We start from the raw sequence: 26860 nt of genomic DNA, 5'->3' as shown, positions 1-26860 counted from the left end.
ATTAGAGTAGTTAGGCGATTGCTCTATTACTACCGATCTTGTGCCCTTCCAGCACTGATTCATGCAGTATTCCATTCTTGCATAACCTTTAGCACAAATCCCAAGGCAAAGTAAGTTGTCCACAATGGCCATCATACAAAATAAACCAAACTAAAAGCATCAATTCCACAAACTAAAACCACTTCATCTGAGTGTGAGGTGGTACCTGGAAGCCTTTAAAATAGTCATGCTGTCTTATATGGTATCATCATCATGTTGACCCTGAGAAGACATATCATTCATGTATACCAAATTAAAAACAGTGACAGACCCAGTGAACTGGCCATGTATACCAGCCCCCAAGTAAAATAGACCATGAGTCTGGCAATATGTTCAGTAAATAAGCATGCACACTGATAACAACTAAGTTGATGGATTTCAACTTAATTGCTGAGTCACAAACTTCTCCAGAATCTTTGCAACTCAGGAACCATAGAGATTGGTACAAAATTGTTTGGATTATGTTTGGGGTTTGCAAACTACAATTTGGTTAGTAGTTTAGCAATTTTAGCAGCCAAAGAACCCTTGCTGATATATATCTCTATATAGTGCCATCTAGCTTTAGTCCAACTGATCAGTGAGTTTTCAACAGTGGATACACAGTAGCTATAACTATTCAAAGTTTAAAGCACCTTTGGCTGTTTTGGTAATGTATAGCAGAAATATTAAACCATGGTGACATTCGAATAGCTAAAGGTCACCACTTTCATACCATCAAAATAACAAAAAGATGATGTTAGCCATGCTGCCCATGCATGCAGGAGCTAGTTATGATAATTCTATTCATTCGTATCCTTTATTAAATATTTTGTGGAGTTTGTGGTTTCCTGTAAACAACTTTCGTTTTCATTTCTCGATTGCATCATAAATCCTATATACCTGTGTGCGGTAGTATCATGAAACGTCGTCGCGTGATCTCTCCCTTGGAAGGATGGGCGTTTGCAGTGCTTTCACAATCTTTGTTCTCTTTCTTCTCAAACAAGGTGCGTGTACACGATTTGTATAATCACTGTGCATACACTTTTTGTATAGCTATAGTAGTGGTTGAAATATGTGCCGGGTGAGGGTCGAAAAGGTGAGACCCTTCCAGCGATTTCACGTGACAACAGCTAGCTACCTTGTAGATGTTTCTGCTTCAGCATTCTGGGGATGTAAACATTAGAAGGCATTTTTTGCGGGACTCGTGCCTGTGGCAAATCACTCGTGGCCGCTCATGTTTAAGCTACAACTATATCCGGCTTCCCGTCGGTTACGCTAGTAGCTATCCAGGGGCGGTGTCACAGTGATATATGTTTCCCCGGGTAACGTGTTTCCCGCACACATATCCCTAGGGATCCGTGTTTCCCCGCACACATATCACTAACTCGCTAGCGACCTACAAGTCACAGTGATATGTGTTTCCCCGGGTAATATGTTTCCCCTTTATAAAGTCATGTGCATGCAACGTACGTATAGTGTTAGCATAGGCGCGCATGCACTTTTAATAATCATAGCTAGCCATATACCTCTATATACAACTAATACTATAATTATACATGTTGTTGGAGGAAATCAAGCCATGGCATTCAACTATTATTATTATTATTATTATTATTTTATTATTATTGATTAGCAAAACCCATTGGGTAAATCGCTAATGTACAAAAACAAAATTTTAGTGCTAACTATAACTGCTAAACTGTGCTGTGATTTGGCTATGTAGCTATAGCATCAGTTTAATAAAACAGTAGCTACAAGTACATGTATACAATAAAATACTATCTCTAGCTATATAGAGTAAATCATGTGATTGCAGCTATGTATAACTAACCAATGTAGCTATACAGCTTTGGCATGCAGTCAGTCATTATTTACCCCCTTGCCGGTTCTATCTGGGGTTCCCCAAGGAAGTATTTTGGGACCCCTACTCTTCATTATTTACATGAATGATTTTCCATCTTGTGTTACCATCAGTAAAACTTTACTATTCATTGACGACACCAAGATTTATAATACTGTTTGTAGTCCTGGAGATATTTCACTGTTTCAAAATGATTTAGACTCAGCAACTTTGTGGAGTACGAGATATAATATGTTCTTTAATCCAAAAAAGAGTGTCCACCTATATTAATGCAAAAGTCATCCGAGTCACTAATTACAAAATAGCTCAGTGACACACAGGTTTTAACAAATAGTTCACATAAAAATCTCAGTATTATAATATCATCAGACCTATCTTGGGATCAACACTACAAAACATAATCCCTAAGACCTACAGAATGCTAGGACTGCTCCATCTCAGCTTTAGCAAGCATCAAACAGTGACAGCCAAGAGAACTTTGTATATTTCCTTAGTGAGATCGCAAGTTATGTCCTGTTCAGTGATTTGGAAACCTAACCATATCAAGCAGGGGTGGATGCAGGGGGGGCTTCAGCCTTCATATTTAGGCTTTACTTGATCAACTTATATGATGCTGAGAATTATAATGAAATTTTGTCTTAGCATATTAGCTAAATTATATGATCACTAATAATACAAATACTCATAAAACCATCTTATAAACATCTTTCCAAGGTATTATCAGTGGATTTATGCTAAAGTTTATGCAACAAGGACCCGGATCAGTATTGGAGGTGTACAAGATCGAGATACTCTAATAGAGCAGTCAGCTAATTACTCTAATAGAACATTCATTGGAAACATGTAGTTGGTTCTGTTATGAAATTTTTCCAAATCTGCCTGCACCTATACATAGCTACAATGAAGTGCATTGGTCTGTTTAAAGGGCTTCATTCATCCACTTGTGTAGTTAATATGTATGGCAATACTTAATTCAGGTACACAATTTCCATTGAAAATGCTCTCAGATTCAATCTTGTATTGTTCAAATTTCAAAATTTTCCACTTTCAACATTATTATTCTAACATGCACCTATTCAGTGTTGTGCAATTGTGAGAGGGGTGCATCATGTACTTGGTTGTCTGTACCTACCCAAACTTTTCCATTAGCAAAATGCTTCAGAGAGCCATACCTATAATCTAAAGGCAGTACTGTATATATAATCTACAGGCAGAAAATATTATGAATTTTATGTGGGGATGTCTCCAAATTGCAGTATTTTAGCATCTATTTTTCAAAAATTTTTTTGGGGGGGCATGCCCCCAGACCACCTAGTTCCAGCATGCTCTCTACCCAAGAGATTAGTACCTTGAGTTAGCCCCCCCCTCCCCCCTTTTATAAATCCTAGATCCGCCCCTGTCAAGGACATCACACTTATTGAGCAGGTCCAGAGAAGAGCAACAAAGTTTATTGTATTAGCTTATATAGTAGCTATATAGCTAGTTAGCTAACTATAGCTATATACATGCAATATGCATGGGTGTCTATTAGCTAGATATAGCAATATATCTACTGAATGGTTGGATTGCGTACTGTTTGCAACTAGCCATAGGACCTTGGAGTTACTGCACGATGGCTATATCTTAGTGGGAAACACGGATCCCTGGTGATATATGTGCGGGGAAACACGAATCCCTAGGGATATGTGTGTGCGGTGAAATATTTAAAAATCGCTACGGGAAACACATATCACTGACAGCTTTTGGTGGGAAGCACGGATCCCTAGTGATATGTGTGCGGGGAAACACGGATCCCTAGGGATATGTGTGCGGGAAACACGTTACCCGGGGAAACATATATCACTGTGACAGCGGATCCAGGAACTGACAAGGGGACAAACAAATTCAGATCCGCACCACTGAAAAGAGGAAGCCACTCTGAGCAGCTCATAGCTAGCAGTCTGTTAGGGTTGATGCCATACACATGGCAGCAAGTAAACGATCTGGTACCTCTCAGTAATGTTTCACTGTTGAATTTACCATTTATAGGCCATTGCAGAAGGTTGTAAAGTCTTTACTGTTACAAAAGCTATGCATTAATGGCTTGAGTACCTGCCAAATGATTTAATTCAAGGGGTATAATTCTTTACTGCCTGCCAAGCTAATAGTTGCAAATGACCATTACACTTTCTTTTCAGCTATGTTCAGCCTGTTATATACAGCATTACAAGTGAAGAACATTTCAAGAAGCACCCCTGCAATCAATCTAGTTACTACAGAAATATGGCAATTTTCATTACAAAATGTATAAGTCCATAATGCATACATTGCATGATGTACTCTGGTATGCCAAAAGGCAGCTGTCAGGTTGAAGTGTTGTGGAACAACCTTAGCTATATTGTCTAAAGGCATCAGGCAGGCAGATAGACTGCTGTATCAGAGTGACTGCTCTATTAGAATGTCTATATAGTGTATTATTGATCTGGCTATACAACTGATGTTGTAATGAGATCTTAACAGCAAACTTAGCATTTTAAGTAACTGTAGACATTGTTAATTGCATGCTATGTATAGAGGTGCATAAATTTGTTGGCTTTAACTGAGAAGTGGCCCCCACTTGTGGGTTTTATATGTTGTGATATTTCATGCATATGTCTAACTGCATGAATGATATTAATGTGACTGTCTTTTAATTGCATTTCAGTAGCATGTTATGTACAGATATTACATTTTTCCAATTCATCTAAAAGACAGTATAGCATGCACCAAAGGTTTTCTTGTGCAATGGTGCTATTGCATACATGTGTACAAATTAAGGATTAAGCAAAATGTCACAAAGCAATAATACAAGACCAAGAAACAAGTCATACAAAAGATGAAAGCTTAATTGTAGATCTAAGTACTCTCCAATGCAAAAAGCAGCAACTTTATTAAAGCCATACAGTGTACAATGTTAAATGGTATTCTAATGCTACGTATGTTCACAAAGAATGAGCACTGATAAGCATTGTTGTGGAGTTTAATTGTTGTGTACAGTTAGAATTGAAACTGTAAAAGAACGTAAATTATGATAAATACTGTGAATTGTACAGCATTATCTATTTATATAGGGAAGATAGAGAATTCAGCTGTCTGTCTGTCTGTCTGTCCATCTGCATTCCATTTGAGTTCATGCACTCTTATCACTAACCGCTGCATGTATCAAAGTTTTTTTGTGCCAAGCAAAGTGCTCATCATCTAAGAGTGAAGTCACATTTAAATGATACTTATAACTGCCATCGTTTGTTGTGTACAGCACTTTGAATGCAAGGGTGTAGAGCAAAACTCACTGGGATTCTTTCTGTAAACTGCAAGTACACCTATTTTATTCAACTAATGCAGGTGGGGGACAGTTACTGTTGTTTCCTTGAGCATGAAACTTTGCCCCCATTGCTCCAGCATTCCCAGCTGTAAACTGGGAACATAGTGTCTATTGAATAATCAGGCCGCAGCTGAAAAGCAGCTTACTTGGCTGATGCTGTCATCCCTGACACAAAATCAAAGTGCACTTGTTTGGACATGAGAGTTCAAAGTTTTTTTTGGGGTGTTTGTCATCAGCAAGCCCTTTTTTTACCCCTAATTTTAACCTGCTGGTGTAGAGTCTGTAGACACAAATTGCTAGAATTGATACGAACTCCCAAGAGATTTCCGAGCTATTGGAGACTTGTTGATGCAGTAGGTAAGATCAAGAGTAAATAATAGAGGGAGGTAAGATGATGTGGTCTATGTTTCTAGTAATCATCATATTGCACCATATGGCATCATATGACATCACAATTCAGTGTAAGTTGCTACTTCACAGTTTACCTGCTGGGCACATATATAAATCATCTTGTTAATCTTCTGATGGTAGAGTGTCGGTGGTGGAATAATGGAATATCATGGAATATCATCTGATGGTAGAGTGTTGCACCACAGAGGACAAAGGGTAGAATCAGTGTAAAAGTATAAACTGGTCCTAGGACTGATAGTCTGATTCTTGAAGCACACCAGTTGTAAAAAATAGAATATTTCATTAATCAAACTTTAATATTTATCATGTTGCTGGCGTTTTTGCCATTAAAAGCTTTTGTAACAGTTCTTAAGACTTCAAAACCTTCTGCAAAGGTAAAATTAAACAGTGAAAAACAACAACAGCAACTATAATAAACTGTAGCTAGCTATGTACTGGTTACCATCAGACTGGATTCTGTTTTTTTAACGGTTAAAATATGAACTTGTTTGTGCCCCATCTTTGCTGGCTCCTAGATCCACCCCTATGTGGGAATAAAATCTTAATAGCTATAGTGATGGGGTATCACTGGTAATCTGTCAAATTAGCTGCAATCCTTTTGTAGAGGTACGTGCAGGTAACAGTCTGTCTTTAATTTCAAACTAGATGAGGTGATATAATAAAGGTCACCACTAAGGGAAAATTTAAGTTCTCAAACATTGTAGTCACTGCACAAAGCACTATAGCTCATAATCAGTATCATGGACAGTTTGCAGTACAGACAATCTGTATCGTGTACTGTTAACTGCTGTTACTGTTTGTGAGGGCTTCTTGTTGGTGCTGCTGCTGCTGTTGCTGACTGCTGGCTGCTGCTGCTGGCTGCTGCTGCTGCTGTTGCTGGCTGCTGCTGCTGCTGCTGCTGCTGCTGCTGCTGCTGCTGCTGCTGCTGCTGCTGCTGCTGCTGCTGCTGCTGCTGCTGCTGCTGCTGCTGCTGGCTGCTGCTGCTCACTGTTACTGCTACTGGTTTCACTCTAATTGGTACATGGATTACCAATGTTGGAAGAAAGAATTGTCCCATTTGGAAAATTGAGCACGAATGAAAAGAATTGTGTTACTGTTTTGTCTATTAGTAACACACTAGTATATCATGCCCACTTTTTTGTCAGCATGACATACTACTGTCTGTCTCGATAAACACATTAGTACATAACATTTAGCACTTAACGATGTTCGATTTAACTGACTTAGTACTGTTTGACCATGCAATTAGACAATATCAAGAGTTCATTAAACAGTACTGTTTTAGGTAGGGATCACTCCAAAAGTGATGCAAGTCGCCTATGTTGGAGGTTTAGTTAAGTGGTCACGATATGCACCTTATAAACACAAGATCATGGGTTCGATTTCAGCTGGTGACTTTTCTAGGCATTTTAGATGTACTTTATATGCACGCACATCCTCATTTTGAGGCTCATGCATAATTAATAATGAATAATAAAATAAATAATAATGCCGCCTTTAAAAATCATCCTAGAAGCATCTTATACAACAAAAATCACTTTTGTGCAATAATAGTAGTCCATCTAACATGGAATACAACATAAAAACAAGAAAACACTTACCGGTGACCGGATATAGAATTTTTTGAAAAATTGCCGAAACTTGTCTGCCTCACTGCCTGACGACGGTCACAAGCCTAGAGACCAAACAAAGCAGTGTACGGCCACCATTGTACGCCACAATAACAAACTCACCAGTGGAATGTGCCTTTTGGGGTTCCAACAAGTGTTTCCTCTGTGCCTTGTCTTTCCTTTTATCTTCAATCAGGTTAGTTGTCTTCTTCTTCAAGCATCGAAATCATATCGAGGTGTTAATTTTCTGTATCTAAACTTTCTTTTAGCAGAATATTTAGACGCAACAGAATTGTTTCAATTTCAGAAGCGCTTTAGTCCCAACGCTACTATAAGAGGTATACTAGCTAGATATCTGCAACTTCGTGATTGGGATTCCGTTTGCGATAGGTTCACGACCACACCCATAAAATAAAGATTTAGATGGACTAATAGCAATAGAGCACGGAGGCCACACCTCTTAACAATTTAGCTGTTTACTTAACAGTAAACAAGATGACCTTACTCCTTATTGGTCTAGCTAGCTACACACCCCTTGTCTGACTCAAGATACTCTAATACAACATTGCTCTAATACATTAACATATTCTAATAGAGCAGTCACAAGTTACAGTTAGCTGTGCTACAACAAAAAAACTACACAAACTAGTATTTTAAAAATTGTCAATTTAAAAATGAAGTAGCAATAAAAAGTAGTGAAACAAGAGATGAATGATGGTATTGCAGCATAGCTCAGTTAGAAAGTCCTTACTTTGGCATTTAACGAAATAGTTGTTATAGCTAGTGTGTCAGAGTAGGGACTTTCCCACCAAGCTATGCTGTAATACCATTATTCATCTCTTGTTTCTCTACTTTTATTGCGTAGATCCCTACTTCATTTTTAAATTGATAATTTTAGTAATATTTGTATAGTAAGAACTCTTGATTAAAATAGGTAGCTACTTTGTAAAGTAAGTTGTGAATATAGTGTACTTCCAGGAACTGATGCTCAATACACAGCCTACATTGAGAGAAACCCATCCTCGTCAACGTACCCACTGTTTAGCAGTCTTACTCTAACATGTGTGGTGTCACCAAGTCCATTTGGTTCAATTTCGTATAGTTGGATAACTACTGAATGTTTCCAGACTAGTGATTATAATGGTGGAAATCCTGCCTGTTTCCCTCATGGTCAGACATCACAGAGTGTCACTGGTAGTAATCTTAGAGCAGAGGATGCTGTTGATAGTCTAAGTTGTAGAGCAGTCTTTCAAGGCACAACTGTTACAAGCAGTTCAATTACAATCACCATATCTGGTAAGCAATTTGTGCATTAATTATTATTATTATTTTATTCCTTAGGAACTGCAATGATTGGAGGTAGTAATGCACTTAACGCTGCAAATGTTATTCCAAACAATGGACATGTAATCGAGCCAGGCTCACGTGGTGTAATTGCTCGCTGTGTTACTGGAGTACCTCCTGGTACTGCCGGTATTAATTCATTTCTTGGTGGATGGTTTCGTGATGGCTCCCAACTACCTGTTGATGAAAGTTGTTCATCTGGTGCACCAGTAGAGACACGTGGCTCCAGTGTTAGTGAAGGATATATTGGATCTAATGACCTCTATCGATGTGGTAGTTCATTTACAACTTTCGAAGAGGGTGTTTATGAGTGTGTGAGTGTTGTGGGTGGCCCTGGTGTCACACAGACTTTAACCCTGAATGTCTATGCAAGTTCTAGAAGTGAGTTTATTTATGTGTATATACGATGTTTTAATTCATATACTTATTTTTTAGCATCTCCAACAATAGATACTCCATCACCATCACACATTAATACTGATGCTGGTGTTTCAGTGTCACTAACTTGTAGATCACGAGGTTCTGTCCCTGACTCATTCACTTGGGGACAAGATGGGTCTACGTATGGTAGTGGCACTACAACTGCTGAGACTTACACTTCTTCCAGTGCAGTATATCGTAGCACATATACTATCAACAGAGCACAAAGCTACCATACTGGAACATGGACTTGTACTGTATCTAACCTGATTGGTAGTGATAGTGCAAGTATAACACTTCAAGTAGGTAAGTACACAATGTTGTGTCTATATGTGCTATTGTGCTTGTCATGCCAAAAGATGCGCTTGTGTTGATCCTCTAACAAAAAGCTTTACAACGTAATAATGAGTATAAAGTTGATCTGATCTTATGGCATCATAAAATACATGACCTATAAGCACATCTTGCAACATACTGATCACAAATGATAGTGTACTTGTTACATGATGTGTTATTCTAGGTCCTACGCTACCCTCTAATGTTAGAGCCACAACACTGGGTTCTCGTAGCATTCGAGTTACTTGGTCACCATCCTCATTTGGTGCTATTCGCTATCGTATACTCAGCTATTTGCTGTCATTTGACTATGTTGGATATTTAGAGGTCAGTGGTGGTAGTCAATCCAGTGTGGACTTCACTGACTTAGAAGAGAACACTGGGTATAGATTTTCAGTCAGAGCTATAGGAAACAGTGATGTATATACTACTGCAGTTGGTGATGCAATTGCCACAACACTTACAGCTGGTAGGTATTGTCAGTGTATTATTTGGTATATTGATATGTCTCCATAGCTCCTAGTTCACCACCACAGAGTGTTGCAGCTACAGCTGTTGACCCATCATCTCTCAGAGTAACATGGCAGCAGCCACCAGAGATTGACCACAATGGACCACTGACAGGTTATCAGATACGTTTTAGACAAGTTGGAAGAAGCACATCAACTGTATCAACCAGCTCCACCTCATATACTCTAACTGGACTAACTGCATATGTGCAATATACAGTACAAGTGGCTGCTGTAAACAGTGATGGAACTGGACCATTCAGTAGTTCATTAACATCACTATCTGGACAAGATAGTATGTTGTTTTATTCTGTTGTAAAATATTTAGTTGACACTTATTTCTTTTTACAGTACCAAGTGTACCAAGATCATTAACAGTAGATGGTGTTAATGATAGTGCAGTTAGTTTATCATGGATGTCACCTGATCCAGCCAATGGTATCATCACACAATACATGATGGAGTACAGGAGATCTGTTGACTCATCATACACTAGTGTAACATTATCTGCTACTACACTAATGTACACTGTAAGCGGATTAGATGTTGACACTGAGTATCAGTTCAGAGTGAGGGCATCTACCAGAGTTGGGAATGGACCATATACTGATGCAGTTACTCAAGAAACAGGTAATCCATACAAAAACAGCCGAGCTGTAAAAAGAGTGCAGCCTTCAAAAACTTGAATGACAAAGTAAAAAAGGTGGCGGCCAAGAAATGGCTGCAATGATGTTAACAAATTTTAATAATGCACACCCAGCCATAAACTGTGTTTTTTAATCTTATCTACAAATACATGAAGAGTGAAGTTTCGGTAGTATTGTATTCCAAACTTTGTTTGACTAATTGCTAATTATTTTTGTAATACTCTAATAAAGTGCACGTTTTTTCGAGGATTTCTAATAGTACAAACATAGATTGTTCTAGATGAAATTATAAACTTTTACTATTGAGCAGATTTAATCTAGTACTGTCATTAATAAGGTAAATTTAAATGAACTGTTTAGCTAACAACAGTGGCTCGGTGGTGAAGGGTTTCAGAGATAGGTATGAAGGTCTCTGGTTCGAACCCTGGACAAATTTTTTGACATTTTTTGTGGCCGTTTAAAAGTTATTGGTGACTGTACTATTGAAGCATTTTTACCCCACAATTTTACACCAGGTTGGTTTTCTTCTTGTAACTCTGTAGCTGTCGTTGCAATTTGTTTTAAGCTATGAGTTACGATACACAGGCCAATTTCTGGTTTATCCTGTAAATTATTGGTCTTTTAAAACATAAATAACTCTGTGAACATCTATCAGATTTGTACCAAATGTAGTGTGTAAATTAAGCCAAAATATGTCCATAAGGTAAACCAAATTTCAAGGTGATCAAGGTACTCTTGTGCATTTTATAATAGTTTTGTGAAGTGTGTGAAAAATCAGATAAATCTAAGCCCCTGAAAAAAATAATGTAGTACTTAAGCCAAACTTTGAAGGCTCATATTTCACAAATGCACAAGGCAAGTTTGCTCAAATTTATTATGTGGGGTACTAAAGGTGAAGGGCATTTGTATCATAAAAAGTATTCCATTTGGTGAAGGGAGAACAGAATTAGGTATGCATGAAAATTGTGTTTTCTTTCTTCCTGTCAATACACCCACAGTATAGCACACTGGATTTCTTGGCCGCATGATGCATTATTGTGTGTCTTAATGTATGTACAGACTACTAAGAGTTACATATTACTTTATTTCCATCTAATGGATAAGAATTCTTGGTCTGACAGTAGTGCATTCATTTGCCATTCAAAAGTGTACAAATTTCTTATTGCATGTGAAAAAATTAAGACTTACCAATAGGCTGAAAAACTAGTGACAACTTGCAGCCAGACTATGCTTTTATTGGCACAAATCCCTGATCAAGACACATGGTAGTGTGTCGTGTGGCCAAGAAAGCTGGCGACCACACCGTGAGTATATTAACAGGAAAAAAGAAAGCAGCTTTTTCATGCATGATAGCTCCATGGCCCCTTCTCCAAAGCACACCATTTTTGCCCCCCAGATAGGGTACGCCGCACAGCAAATTTGATTAAATTTGCAACAGCCATTTGAGAGATATGGGCGTTCAAAGTTTCATTTTAATTTTTTCTTTTTTTCTTCTTATGCCATACTGGGGCTATGAAGGCTTCAATTTCTTTTCACACACTTGTAAAAATTGCTATAAAATGCAAACATGTAACTTGATTGCCTCGATCTTTGGCACAAATGAAGAGCGTGTAATGGTGGATTCACGTACCAAGTTTGTTGTGAATCTGAGGAATATTCAAGGAGTTATGAGCATTTGTTTACGTAAAAAAGATCAAACTTCTGTCATGGCTACAGGGTAAATCGAGTATAGAAATAACTTGAAAATTGGTGTGTAGATAGGCTGATCATTGTAGCAGTACCTTTTGATAGTTTGAAAAGCAATAGAGTTACAGCGACAAAGTTATAAAGCAAAAACCAAGTAAGTGTAAGATCACAGGATCGGGATACTCTAATAGAGCAGTCACTGCGGGGTAAAAAGGATGTGCAAAAAAAATGTTGAAAATAAAGCTTACCAGAGTTCGAACCAGGGACCTCCATACCTAACACCTGCATCCTTAACCACTGAACCAATTGGTTGATCACCTCACTTAATTTCTGCTTTATAAATGAAATTTCTAGTTGAAGTCGGCTTATATTCAAAAATTTGTAATTTCATAGATCTACCAATAGAAGTATTAGATTGTTCTAGAACATTCTATGTATTTTCTATTAGAAGTCCTCAAAAAATGTGCACTCTATTAGAGTATTACAATAATATTATCAAATATTGAGTTAAATCATGCCTGTCTTCAGTAATCATCATTGGGGTAATTGGAAACGGAAACTGGAAACGGAAAGTGGAAATGGAATACGGAAATAGTCAAATCGTCATATAAATATACCCTAGAGTGAAACCCTTGTTTATTGGCCACCTCTTAAAGACCACCTTCTTATAAAGACCACCTCTGTACAAAGACCACATTGTAATTAGATCTCAAAGATGGCTAAGGACCACTTTGTGGTCACCTTTGATAACTAAGACCACGTGCACCCTCACTACATGGTAATATTTGGCATGACTCAAATCAATGTCATCTCTTTGTCCACACTTCACTCAAGTCATATACCATCATCGCTTAGTTTGTACCAGCATAGATAATACTATGGCACCGAATGTGTCATACAAAAATATTCCACGCAAGTGAAATGTGGCTGGTACACTGTATTAACAAAGATCTTTTTACCTGTTTTGATAAAGTGGTCTGATATATGATGTTTGGAACCTAGCTATTATTGAAGAGGTGGTCTTTGCAAAGAGGTGATCTTTATAAAAGGTGACAATATCTAATTATAAAGTGGTCTCTGTACAGAGGTGGTCTTTATAAGAAGGTGGTCTTTAAGAAGTGGCCGCTAAACAAGGGTTTCACTCTAGGGTACATTTATATGACAATTTGACCATTTCCGTTTTCCATTTCCACTTTCCGTTTCTGGTTTCCATTTCCACTGTTTCCAATTGCCCTCATCATTGTATCTACATAGAAAAGAAGAATTGTGAGTAAAAACAAACCTCAAAGTCAGCCATAGGCTGGTTTTGGGGCCTTATAAAGTACAAAAAGAAGTGAAATCCACACAAAAACAGCCAAGCTATGAAAAAATGGTTCGGCCTAAAAAGCCTGGGTGAAAAAAGTTGTGAAATCAAAGTGGCTGCAATGATGTTAATGCTAATAATGGCTGTGTGCATTGTTAAAATTTATTAGCATTAACATCATTGCAGCCATTTCTTGGCCGCCACCTTTGATTTCACAACTTTTTTCACCCAGGCCTTATAGGCCGCACCATTTTTTCATAGCGTGGCTGTTTTTGTGTGGATTTATTTATGGGCTATAGACTGAGTCAGGGATTAAATGTCCACTAGTGTACCTGCAGGTGTAGGTGACCTCCCTTGGTTTGCTACTTTTTATTTCTTATCAAACATAAAATTGTTCCAAATTTTTCATTATTTTATAACTGACGTGTGTGGTTACAGTCTATATTATGTATTTTGTATTATTTCAGAGGGTACGGCACCTACAAATGTGATGGTAACAATACAACAGTCACCTAGTAGAGTAATGGTAACATGGGATCCACCACCAGCTGATGCTGACATGGTCACTAGTTATATTGTGTATTATGATGGTGTGGAGAGTTTTGTGAATGATGGAAATGTGACAGTGACAATGAGAAGTGCTACAATTGACCTGCCAGAAGAGTTTGTCACTTATCGTATAACAATACAAGCTATGTTTGGTGGAACATTGGGAGTCCCTAGTCAAGCAGTATCAATAATGACCTTATCATCTGGTAAGTCATTGGCTTTCAGTACTACTGATTCCTGTATTGATTTGTAACCAAAGCACCAATGAGGCTAGCTTCTATGTGAATAATTTATGGGTTCTATATAACAAAGTTCATATACTTTATAGCTTAGTCAAGTGTTGATGAGAACAGTTAAATATGTGCATGGGTGGTTAACTATTAATTTTCAAGCAGATTCACACTTTTAAAAGTATTCTTGGCCATGTATCTTAGATAGTTCCACTTTTGTGGTGCTTATACATTAAGTTTTGAGAAAGCTGTTTCTAAATCCAATACTATAGTTTTTGTATAAAATTCAAAGCCATTTTGATTTCCCTACTGCTACCACAGATATACGAAGTAGACATGTCATCTTTTAAAGAATTTTCTCTGCTATTAACTGGCTGTTGAGTTTAGAATCCTCCCACTGGGTAGAAGGAGTCTTATTTATTTATTTATTAAGGCTTCAATAGTAAGCACTGAAGGTCTCTGGTCCTATAGCCTGGTTTAAGATGTTATAAGTAGCTATGTTTTAAAAGTTGCAGAAAGGAAAAAGAATCCTTGACTGGATCTGGGTAGCCTCAATGCTGCAGCCATCCAATTTATGCTGAATGGTTACAGGAGTTTGCCAGCTAGTGGTCAGGATATTTAGTCCCTGTTATTTTCATATATTTGTATCCATAAGAACCTTAGAGAATGACTTGGACAAGGAAAGGTTTAAAAGTGCTGCAATTAGCTATATCTAAATTTGCTGTATATCGTCATATCCCTATAGACAATATCAGAGTTATTCAAGGTTATCACCATCCTTGGAAATGCTGAGATTTATTCTCTATAGTTTGACAATGTAGCTACCCAGTGGGGGTGTTGGTTGTGTAAATTTTGGAATGGTTTTGCAAGAGTCCTTGATACTGCTTAAATACAAGTTCACCATCGAGTGTGAGCCTTTGTGTAAGTGATGCTGTTGAGATCCCTCACTGTCTCATCATGTCTACATTGAAGTATCATTGAACAGTAACGTCTCCGGATGTTTATTCTCTTAATCAAACAAGTACAATGGGTTCTCTACATGCATAAAGGTGCAAATCCAATACCAGTAACCTCTAGCAATCATCACTTCATGATGAAACTATATGTCACATGATATTCCATACATTGAAATTATGAGAGAAATTAATAATTGGCAAGACAAGTCCAGTATAGAAAACTGCCATAGAGTAGTAGGAATTGTGTGAACAGTAATATGCCTCTGTGTCTCCATACACAAGTTGTCTCCTTGTCCTAAGGGTGGGTGTACATTAATTGCATCAATGACTATGGTACTGCTTAAGTGAAAGTTCACAGTGCTCTCATGCACAAGCACTCAACTTGTCTGTAATATGCAAACAAGCATTTCAGTGTTCTTATACATAATCTACTACTGCAAAGGTTGTAAAACAAGAAGTCAGTATAGTTGGTATTTAATCCCAGTTAATAGAACTGGAACCCACAATTGTTAATACTTAACACCATTGCACATGCAAACGGTAATCATGCAATCTCTACTCATGGCAGAAGAGGCACTATTTGGAATTGCTCATACTGAATTCATGTCATAAAGATAGAAGCTGTTACAATAATGCCAAGAATAGTTACCCCTCCACTAGGCTTGCACCAATTATACCGGCATAATTCTAATAAATAAACTAGTGTCCATTTGGTTCTACTTCGGGTACTTAGAGATAATGAGTTACTCTCTAGAATTCCTATGGATATAATTACATGAAAATAACAAGGAGAAAACATCCTGACCACCTGGTAGACTCTTGTAAGCATTCGAGCGTAAATCGGATGGCTGCAGGTTCGAGGCTACCTAGGTCCAGTCATGGATTTTTTCTCTTTTCTCCAACTTTTCAAACACACCTTAAGTAGTTAAAGTCTAAGTAGCTAAAGTCTTTGAGCAGGCTGTAGAACCAGGTGTCTTACAGACCTTCAGCACTTGTGCTGTAAAGCATTAATAAATAAATAATTTCAAGCATAGTATGTTAGCAAAAGCATCAAGCATTATGCCAGCATAATAGGATGATTTTCAAGATTTTAAATTAAATGTGCAATGCGCGTGCCAAAAATACAGTAAAACATGAGCACGCTACACCTTAATACTGCATTTCATATCAAGAAAAGGTGCAATGTTATTATTTTTATTGTTTCTTGGCTGATTATTTACACTTCATGAAAAAAAAAGATCAAGATACTCTAATAGAGCAGTCATTTACTCTAATACAACAATCAGGAAAGACTGATATACTCTAATAAAACAACCAATTCTAGAGCTTTTGAAAGCATAATGTAGCATAGTAGGCTGGATTTTTGAGCACTGCTCTAAAGCATAATAGGCTATTTTCAAAGCATAATTGGCTCAAGCCTACCCTCCACCTGCTCTTGACTAATCACTGGCATCCATCCTCGCTCAACCAATGTAATCATGTGTGCTAGCACACTTGGTATTATTTCACATGTACATTAATTAGTTCACATTTTGGGCACCCAGGGCATCAAGTTGCTTGATAAGATTATGTACTACTATAGCAATAGAAATACAGCAGCTAACTTCCTCACTACAGGTGCATTTAGCACCTAGCATTTGGCAATGTCCTTGGCTGCCCCATTTATCCCCAAACTATACACAGCTCTAATGCATACCATATAGCAGTAGTGCATGCAACGTAGGATGTTAATACGTATTGGTTAATATGTATATTCATTTATATCATTTATTGCTTCAGTTCCTGATGGTCCCCCACAAGACATCAACCTAGCTGGTGTTGATCCAGCAATGTTATCAGTGAGATATAGTAGACCACTAGTAGAACATGTTAATGGTGACCTCACTGGATATATGATCAGATACAGTAGAGTGGGTAGTGGTGAAGTAGAAGTGATGAGTGTAGTGAATGGTGACAACTTGTCATCACTGATATCAGGATTAGTGGCTTATGTTAACTACTCAATAGAAGTAGCTGCTAGTAATATTAATGGAACTGGACCATTCAGTGATCCTGTGTTTGGATTATCAGGACAAGATGGTGAGTGTTTGATTATGAATCATTATTACATTCAGTGTATTTGGTTGTAATAATATAGGCATGAAAGTACTTGTTATTTTGCAAAATAAACAAAATTTAAGGATTTTAGGGAACGTAGAGATACAAAGTAAGGGAGGTTGCCTACACCTGTAGTATATAAATGTAATCTCCACTTCAGTCATCAATACAGGCTAAAGTAGTACCGTATAGCGGAAATTTTTGGCGGGAGAAAATTTATGTGAATTTGGCGAGTATGCATAGATTTGCCAAAATTTTACTTGCCATTATTCTAAACACTGAAGGTGTAGTAAACGCTGTTCATCAGTGAGTGAATATTGTTACAGCGGTGAGTGGTTAGTCTTCCACAGGTATCCCATTGAATACAGTATGGTTTCAGACTAATAGCTCAGGAAGATGGGAAATTCAGTTTGACTCGAGCAATTCAGCTCAGTGCCCATGCACATGCCTTGCCTAGCTTTCCACACGTGTTCCAGTCTTGATTACTGACTTAGCGAGCTAGTGCATATTGTTTTTATTACAGCTAGCTATTTGCATAAGAGTGCATCGATTCGAATGAGAGACATTGAATTGTGGTACTTTGTCCGTAGACATAGTAAAACTTCGTTGCCAACGCTCTCAGATTTAATAAAATTACATAGGCAAAGTAACGTCATGCATTCGCTAAAATATTATTTGCCAATTTCTGCCAATGATCAATTTGCCAAAATTTTCTGTCGCCTAAATTTTCCGCTATACGGTATATGGATTAAATGTCCAATAGTATACCTGCAGGTGTAGGCATCTTTCTTTACTTTATATTGCTACTTTTTGTCTCTACGATACCTAATATTCCTTGTACTAGTTTGTTTGCTTTTTTGCAATATAATTAAACCCACACATACTGCATTAAAAAATGTTGTTTTACGTGCATCAATTACTGAAAAGTGAAATGGTCATTACACTTTGTTTTTGGAATGTTGCACAGCATTTCAAAAGAAGAATAGAAGTACCTGTGCAATCAATCAAATCACTAATAGAAAATGTACATCAGTGAAAAGAAATGGGACACAAAGGAGGACACATACAGCGGTATGCCAAAAGGCTCCTGTTGTGTTTACCAGTGACAAAATCAAGCCCATAGCTGTAGCTGTTATTGAATAATGCTGATCTGAAGACATCAGTTAGTTGGGCAGTCAGTTAGTCAGTCAGTCATCTCGATCCCATAAACAAAAAAGCTAGTTTATGGAAGAAATTTTTTGGCAGGAAAACCCAAACCTTCATGGTCTCTACTATACAGTATAGTGTACTGTGTGATAACTGCCTAATTGTATAACTTATATATACCATTACAGTACCAAGTGTACCAAGATCACTGACAGTAGATGGTGTTAATGATAGTGCAGTTAGTTTATCATGGATGTCACCTGATCCAGCCAATGGTATCATCACACAATACATGATGGAGTACAGGAGATCTGTTGACTCATCATATACTAGTGTTACATTATCTGCTACTACACTAATGTACACTGTAAGTGGATTGGATGTTGACACTGAGTATCAGTTCAGAGTGAGGGCATCTACCAGATTTGGGGATGGAAACTATTCTTCTGAAATCTCCCAACAGACATGTAAGAAATTTAACATGTGACAAAGTAGATTATTAGATATGAACCACCTACAGATGGTGCTCCTATAAATGTTGTTGTTGAAGTGACATCAGCTCGTAGTGTTGTGGTGAGATGGGATCCACCCCCAGCTAATGCCGACATGATAAGTAGTTACGTTTTATCTTATGATGCAGTGGAGGAGTTTGCCAGCGATGGTACTGCAACATCTTCAACAACTGTACACACCATCAGTGATCTGGAAGAGTTTGTGAGTTATGACATCAGATTACAAGCTGATTTTGGTGGAGTGGCTGGTCCTCTAAGCGTTCCAGTAAGAGTGATGACTTGGTCTGATGGTAAGCAATTGTGCATAAAGATGAGTACAGCAATCTTGGTGTAGCCGCTGCTTTGTTAAACAAGATACTGAGCTTGAATGAAGAGAATTTATAGTACCGCATGATATCATAATACTGGGTGAAGGTCCTAATAGAGAAATCACATTTTTATGTGTTACGGCTTTGCCTTTGCGTACAACATGTTCAATGTTTGGCCTCATCCAGGTGCTCATCTAGTCTCGCGTGCCAGACGGTTTGTGTGGGGGCGGCAAATAAACCGTCTGGTCACTGTTGTACACTTTCCGTGAACTCACTGGAATGCAATTAGATTACATCACGGCATTGTTTTGCGCCAAGGATGATGCAATAATCGTTCCAATCACCTCTTTGAGCAGACTAAGACAATAATTGTACTGGTAATGTCCTGGTGACGTATTCGAAACATTGCTGAATGTCTTCCTCGACAATTCTGTCGTTTCACAAATCCGTAGCGAACCACGATCGTTCTTATACGAACGCTTTTAAGAGCCCTGTACTAGGGAAACAAAGATCCTAAGCCCATGGCGTTGTTAAACTTTTGAAAAAGTGATCTGTAGCCGAGATTCAGTTCTTTATTACACTAAGAATTTGAATTATTAGTGGTTGTTTCGTCACAGAGTGCGCGAAGCGATCTGATTGGCTCTGCCAACATTCCGGCAGTGGTCCCAGAATGTGTGCAACAGTGACCAGACGGTTTATTTACCGCCCCCACACAAACCGTCTGGCACGCGAGACTAGTGCTCATCTACCTTTGTAAGCAGTCACAAAACTAATACCTAGTATGTTAGAATAATTTAAATGCACTATTACATGCCGCATAATATGATGTGTTCTATATACATGCAGTTCCCGATGGTCCCCCACAAGACATCAACCTAACTGGTGTTGATCCAGCAGTGTTATCAGTAAGATATAGTAGACCACTAGTAGAACATGTTAATGGTGACCTCACTGGATATATGATCAGATACAGTAGAGTGGGTAGTGGTGAAGTAGAAGTGATGAGTGTAGTGAATGGTGACAACCTGTCATCACTGATATCAGGATTAGTGGCTTACGTTAACTACTCAATAGAAGTAGCTGCTAATAATATTAATGGAACTGGACCATTCAGTGATCCTGTGTTTGGATTATCAGGACAAGATGGTGAGTATTTGACCATACCTTGTGAATGCATATTTTCTCTTGCATATATATTTATGCAATCATTACCTACAGTTCCCAGTTCAGCTCCTCGGTCACTGACAGTTGATGATATTGGTGCTAGATATTTGGTGATATCATGGACAGTACCCAGTACTCCCAATGGTGTGATAACACAATATGAACTACAATATAGGGAAGCTAATGACACATCATATAGTGGACAAAATGTTAGTAATAGTGACACATTAATAGTGACTATTGGGAGTTTATCTCCCAACACCTTCTACACTCTTAACATAAGAGCATATACTTATTTGGGAAGAGGACCATTTAGTGATTCTGTAAATGTGACCACACTTCCACAAGGTAAGCTGTTCAGTAAAGCAGTTTTACAAATTTAATACTGTAAAAATTCCACAGCTCCTGATCCTGTTTCTACCGTCACAGTACAGTCAAGATTGTCATCTTCAATGTTAACTGTTAGCTGGATGGAGCCCTATGTACCCAATGGAGTCATCAGTTATTACATTGTTTTCTATTTGCCAGTTAATAATACCTATGGTGCCATTATGGAGGGTACAAGGAAGAGACAACTTGTAGAAGATGGAGAGTTTACAGCAAACTTTAATGAGTCTCCTGGTACACTAACTAACCTCAATGGATCAGTAACATACATGATTCAAGTATCAGCTGTGGCGATATTTAATGGAGTGGAACTGATTGGTGATCGATCAACAGCAACAGTTGGTACTACTGCTGAAGGAGGTAATGTCTGTGTTTATGTGATGGTAGTCTGGTGCATAACGCACTTTATGTGTGTTCTTGTGTAGCTCCTAGTGCTCCTCGTGCCCTGAGCAGTTTCAATGTCACTAAAACTGATATTGGTGTCAGGTGGCAAAGACCTGATCCTCCCAATGGACTCATCATAGAATATACAGTAAGTAGAATAGAACTAGAACAATTGTTACATGGCTAAGCAGTCAAGGCAGAATTGTTAGTGGGATTCTTTTCAAGGAAAAAGTGGGCTATGATATTTAATGTGGTCCAGATATGTTTGTGGCCGGTTTAAGACCATGCCATTTTTTCTACAAACATTGTTCCAAAGATCGTGCTTTTATTGAAGTGCTGTAATCATGTTGTGCATTGGAATAAGGAACTGATAATATAGTTGACTACTTTATTTTTAGTATCTTGATTCTTGATGTCTTGTTAAGTATCGTACACTAGTAAATGGTGGATGGTTAATAGAGAGTTGTTTGTTTGTCGGGCCTAGAGAACATACCATATAAGCAGAAATTTTGGCGAGCAGAATATTTGGCGTTTGCTTAATAATTTGTATTTGGCGTTTGCTTAATAATTTGTATTTGACGTTTGCTTAATAATTTGTATTTGGCGAGAGTTTAATTTGCCGAAATGCAATGTGGAGTCCCGTGTGTGAGCCCGCGTGGTAGCAAATTGTATAGCTGGCCTCTCGTTTACAAAGATGTATGTACATTTACTTCGTTGGCCCGCACACTGGAGAGAGTTTCATGTGAGACGGAGAATCCATGACAATGTAGCAAAAGGAAACAAAGTGATTGGGAACATTCTCCATGCCAGTAGCTAGTTACGATCCGGCTCTGCTGCACGGTTCTTGAGGAGTATCTTCCTCAAGCGGTATCTTTGTTCGGCGAAATAGTATAGGACCTCCTTAATTTGTGATATTTATACAGACAATCGTAAAATTGTTTGATTAACTGCTGGCTGACCTCCAGCAGTATGTTGATCTAGATACACCACCTTGCTTCTTGTTTGATCTTTCACCTGTTCAATCGGTTAAAATATTAGAAACAATAATGTTCAGATTTTAATTTGGTAATTTTGTGAGTGAGTGTCTGCCAATTTTAATTCTACGCCAAGATTTCTGCTCATACAGTATGTTGCTGATCTAAGGGGGGGATGGATGGGGTGGCTAAACAGCCACCATGCATGACCTTGCAGCAACATGCAATATTTTACTGAAATGATCCCATAATGCTTATCACATATAACAATCTTTCGTTATTACGTTATTATGTTTAGCTATATTTACATATTATTTGTAATGTGAAAGAAATCACAATCAGATTCCAATGCTACCTATTCTTACAAGTATACCAAAAAAAATTGGAATTTTCATCTAGAGTAGAGACTATAACCTTGAGCACACTAGGGATATAACACTTCTTATGGTTTTACTGTGATTTAATATCATGGACTACTCCAGCTTGTTTCAATACTTTTTATCGATGTGCTATGGTAGTTGAAAATTCCAAATTTTTTGGTGTATTGCTTGTTAACTTTTTTTGTACAATAGAATTATTATTACTGGTAAACTCATGTATACCACATCAAAAGAAAGAAATGGCGCTGCATGCCCCAACTATCAATTATCGTCTGAAAAGTGAAGTGTCCATTATGCTTCATTGTCAGCTATGTTCAACCCATTTCACAGCGTTACGAATCAAGAACTGTTCGAAAAATACCTCTGCAACGAAAGTAGCCACTATGATAAATACGGACAATTTCCATTACGAAGGAAAACCATCATGCACCACCGCCAAATCAACACCTTTTGCTGTCAGCTACGATGAATGGGACATGAAGAATGCATTGTGCGTACTGCAGTATGCCAAAAGGTGGCTGAAGCAATGTCAAACAGTGAAAAAATCAAGTCCATAGCCTTAGCCGTTATTGAGTTATGCTTGTCTGAAGGCATCAGTTACTCAGTCAGTCAGTCAGTCAGTCAGTCAGTCAGTCAGTCAGTTGGTCGGTCGGTTGGTTGGTCAGTCACTAGAAATTTCTATTTAATATTTTTTTTAAATTCCATAGCGACTTGTTGAAAGCATTTTGGGTCAATCTGAAGATTGTTTGGGCTTAGTTTTACCTAACCAATACTGCCTCATTGTCATCAGGGAAATGGTTTTTGGGTGATGTTTTTCATGGGTCATGCCCAAACCTTTGTGGTCCCTACTACACAGTACTATCATACTGTATAATAGTAGCTAGTAGCATTATGCATTCAACTTTAAATGAATTTATGAAATACAATGGGCAGTTCTGCAGCAGTGTACCACTATGTGGAAGAGTTCTTAGGGGTCTGCTTTTGGGTTGAGTCAATTTGCTTTATATACCCATAGCAAAACACCTTAGGCTTGATGCTATGTAGTGGTGTAACTTTAAAAGACTGCACTAATCAGAAGGGTAATCTGTAGCAATAAATACCAAGTGATAACACAATTTGAGATCCGTCAGATTCAGAACTCTAACATCGTTGTTAGTGAGGGTAATTGTGAAATAAAGCACACTTTGATGGGAAATATAGCACACTTTGGCACAGTATGGAAAATAAAGCACTCCTTTCCCCTCTGAACTTAGATGGTATCATACATTGATATAACTTAGCTCTAATAATCTTTAAGGTGATATTTCTTCCTGTAGGGTATGTGATTAGTAGGAGATGATAGTCCTTCAGTTATTTAAAGGAGCAAACCTAAACTATCATCTACTACATATCACATGCAACAGAGGAATGTAGTATGTGCACAGGTGTTACATCATACAGAAGCTGTGCTATTGCTAACCATAGCATTATCCCTTTTATCTTATCTATTGTGCCAGCATGATTGACTCAGGCCTACTATCAGATGAGTTATAAATCATTGTAAGATCTTCAGTTACAGGCAGCAAGAGCTGCATTTTTTCAACTGCATCAACTTCTATCAAAAGTCCATCTATTTAATCCCAGGAGCACCCTGGCTTTATCCCCTTACCCCTTACTTCTAGGTTACAAGTGTTACAGAATAATCATAAGTAGCTATATCCTTATTACAATATTTGAAATTTCCATTTCATCACAGTACAGAAGAACCCATAAGGAAGGGATACATGTGATTTATTTGTTTTTAACCACTGCTGTTAACTCATGATTACCCTGTATTAGGATTACAAAATAAAAATGATAGGTGCCAAAGAGCATATCATATGCTACTCATATTGTGCTGCACACTGCACAAGCTAGATAATAGCACTGTCATGATCAAGCTCTTCAGTTCTCCTCAGCTGAAGCACTGCAAATTCAGAACAGTATGAGAAACACCTCTGCAACCGGTCCATTGATTTCATGATAGTCAGCACATTTCAAATTGCTACCCAACTTATGTGGTATTAGCATTAACATCACTGCAGCCATTTCTTGGCCGCCGCTTTTGATTTCACAACTTTTCACCCAGGCTTATTAAGGTCGCACCTTTTTCACAGCTTGGCTGTTTTTGTGCAGATAAATAATTACATAGGAAGTGTTTGGGGTCACTCTTACATTTGGGTTTGATTATGCCCTAACCAATATTGGCTGGCTGTCATGAAGAAAAAGAGTGAAGCTGGTTTATATGGGCAGGAAAGCCTGACCAAACCTTCATGACCCTTACTATACAGTACTACAGTATAATTGCTATCTTCTGTTTCCCTACATAGGTATCCTATAATGTTAGCAAGACGTACCTGAACCAGTCTACTGGAGCAATGGAACTGTTTGATGACTATGACATAATGGATGTGACTGCTACCAATGATATCACTTACTCAATAGACTTCACTGAACTATTCCCGGGCACACAACATCAGTTTAGTGTGGTAGCCTATACCAGTGTGGGACCTGGTGACATAGCTGAGTTATCAATAACTACCTTGCCTGATGGTAATCACCTTTATATCTGTTTACCTTCATTATTTTGTTGACTGTGTATAATATGTAGTTCCTCCTGATCCACCCACCCCACAAGTGACTGACACCACAGACACTACTGCTAGTTTGATGATATATGAGACATCAAACATTAATGGAGACATACAGTAAGGTACAGTGAGCTACAGGCCAGTTGTACATTGTACTGGCCACACAGGTACTATACTATAATTGTTCAAAGAGACTACATGGGTTTATTACTGTATAATGTGAGCTCCCAGTACAATGAAGAAGCTGCAGATGTAGCCAGTGATAATGGACAATCATACGGGTACATTAGTGGTATAGTGGCAGTCAGTAATATTATCAGTTATCCATACTCTTACGAATTGGGGGATGGGAGAAGGTCAAATTATGGAGAAGTGGAGTATGTAAATGTTCCACTAACAGCTAACACTACACATGTTGTAGTGGTGAGAGCATACACTGCTGATGAACTGGTAACTACTGTGTTGTAGTATTTGTGTATCTCTGTTATATGTAATCTTTATGTAGTATGCCAACAGCATGGCTATTGAGTTCCATACCAATGGTGAGGTTGTGTATAGTGTTTGCATTATATGATGTTCTGTATGATATGCTTCAGTTACAATAATTCGATTCCCACAATATGGTGAGTGTGACAACGGAGCTGTTGTTGCTGTGGCCACTCTACTAGCTGTGTTCGTCATTGGGTTTGCAATATCTGCAATGGTCAATGTGTTCTGTGTGATGCAGAGGAAAAAATCTAGGTAAACGCAGCATTTGATGATTTGGTACTAGTACAATATTATTATTGTCTGTTTGCATGCACTAAATAAAAAGCCAGGTACCAATGAAATAAACGCGTATTCTACCATGTTTTAAACATAGTTATTCACTTTAAATCCATGCCCAGGTTCACTGAATACTAAAGATATTTGGTTAGTAAACTCACTTGGTCTGGCTCATGTCTTTGCACTTTTGATAAACAGTTTTCAGTGCTAATTAAAATTGTGGTAGCTAGGTGGTCTGTTTAACAAGATTAAAATATGCGGGCTCACATGAACATAAACAGATTATAATTTACTTTAACACGTTGTATTTGACAGATATCATGTTGAAGTTAAATCACCACAAGCAAAGAGTTCAAGCAGTGTACAAAACGATGAAGCCATATATGAAGATGTAACATATGATATCAATGGTACAACAAAAGACACCATCATACCAAACCCAGCCTATGGTACTATGAGCCGAGTAGACATTAGCCAAAATCCTTCATATGTTATGTCTGAACAAAACACAGAAGATGGTGAATATTTGTAATTGTGTGCTACTATAATGCTACATCCATACATTGTTGTGTTGTACACATGCACAGGCTGGTGTATTCATTATTCTATTTCAGGTGTGCTAAATGGTAAAGTATTTTGAACAAATATACACACCAGATAGCAGCTAGACATAACAATATAGAGGTATATTTTCAAGTGGTGTAATGCATTCTGATATATGATCAGTTCATGATTTCTGAATACTGTAAATCTAGCTATATGGCTGCCTATTATTGCTGCTTAATGTGTTAATGTAATCTCTTCCTTGAAACAAGGAAACAAGCCAAACTGCTCCTTGTTAAACTGCTTCTTGGAAGCGCAAAGAGCTTGACTAACCCATATAGACATGTGCTGTAAACTAAATATACAAGGGC

At 37.9% G+C, this 26860-nt stretch overlaps 1 protein-coding gene across 2 annotated transcripts; it reads left to right on the top strand.

The window, feature by feature from the left end:
* Positions 1-902: 902 nt before the first annotated feature.
* On the top strand, positions 903-26860 carry LOC136260467 (protein sidekick-1-like). 2 transcript variants are annotated; one of them, XM_066054199.1, is made up of 21 exons: positions 903-1022; positions 8219-8536; positions 8582-8965; positions 9020-9310; positions 9525-9809; positions 9857-10144; positions 10201-10479; positions 13953-14240; positions 17000-17299; positions 18652-18930; positions 18984-19265; positions 20130-20429; positions 20502-20795; positions 20850-21194; positions 21260-21366; positions 24921-25143; positions 25202-25298; positions 25349-25631; positions 25687-25723; positions 25778-25922; positions 26262-26860. In XM_066054199.1, exons 1-21 carry the CDS (start codon positions 971-973, stop codon positions 26476-26478), a joined length of 5094 nt encoding a protein of 1697 aa, XP_065910271.1. In that variant the 5' UTR covers positions 903-970; the 3' UTR covers positions 26479-26860. The 2 variants fall into 2 exon arrangements, with proteins under 2 accessions (XP_065910271.1, XP_065910272.1); XM_066054200.1 differs by lacking the exons at positions 18652-18930; positions 18984-19265; positions 20130-20429 and having other exon boundaries at positions 26262-26854.

The sequence above is a fragment of the Dysidea avara genome, chromosome 7, assembly GCF_963678975.1.
Source record: "Dysidea avara chromosome 7, odDysAvar1.4, whole genome shotgun sequence".
In the NCBI taxonomy this organism is placed as follows: Eukaryota; Metazoa; Porifera; class Demospongiae; order Dictyoceratida; family Dysideidae; genus Dysidea; species Dysidea avara.
This window is presented reverse-complemented; position numbering and strand designations above follow the sequence as displayed.

What these genes read in the sequence shown, in the direction of transcription:
- LOC136260467 (XM_066054199.1), top strand. Translation starts at nt 971, where the DNA reads ATGGGCGTTTGCAGTGCTTTCACAATCTTTGTTCTCTTTCTTCTCAAA. An exon ending in AATTACAATCACCATATCTG is followed by an intron (nt 8,537 to 8,581) that starts GTAAGCAATTTG and finishes TTTATTCCTTAG; the next exon opens with GAACTGCAATGATTGGAGGT. An exon ending in TATTGAGTTCCATACCAATG is followed by an intron (nt 25,724 to 25,777) that starts GTGAGGTTGTGT and finishes GATATGCTTCAG; the next exon opens with TTACAATAATTCGATTCCCA.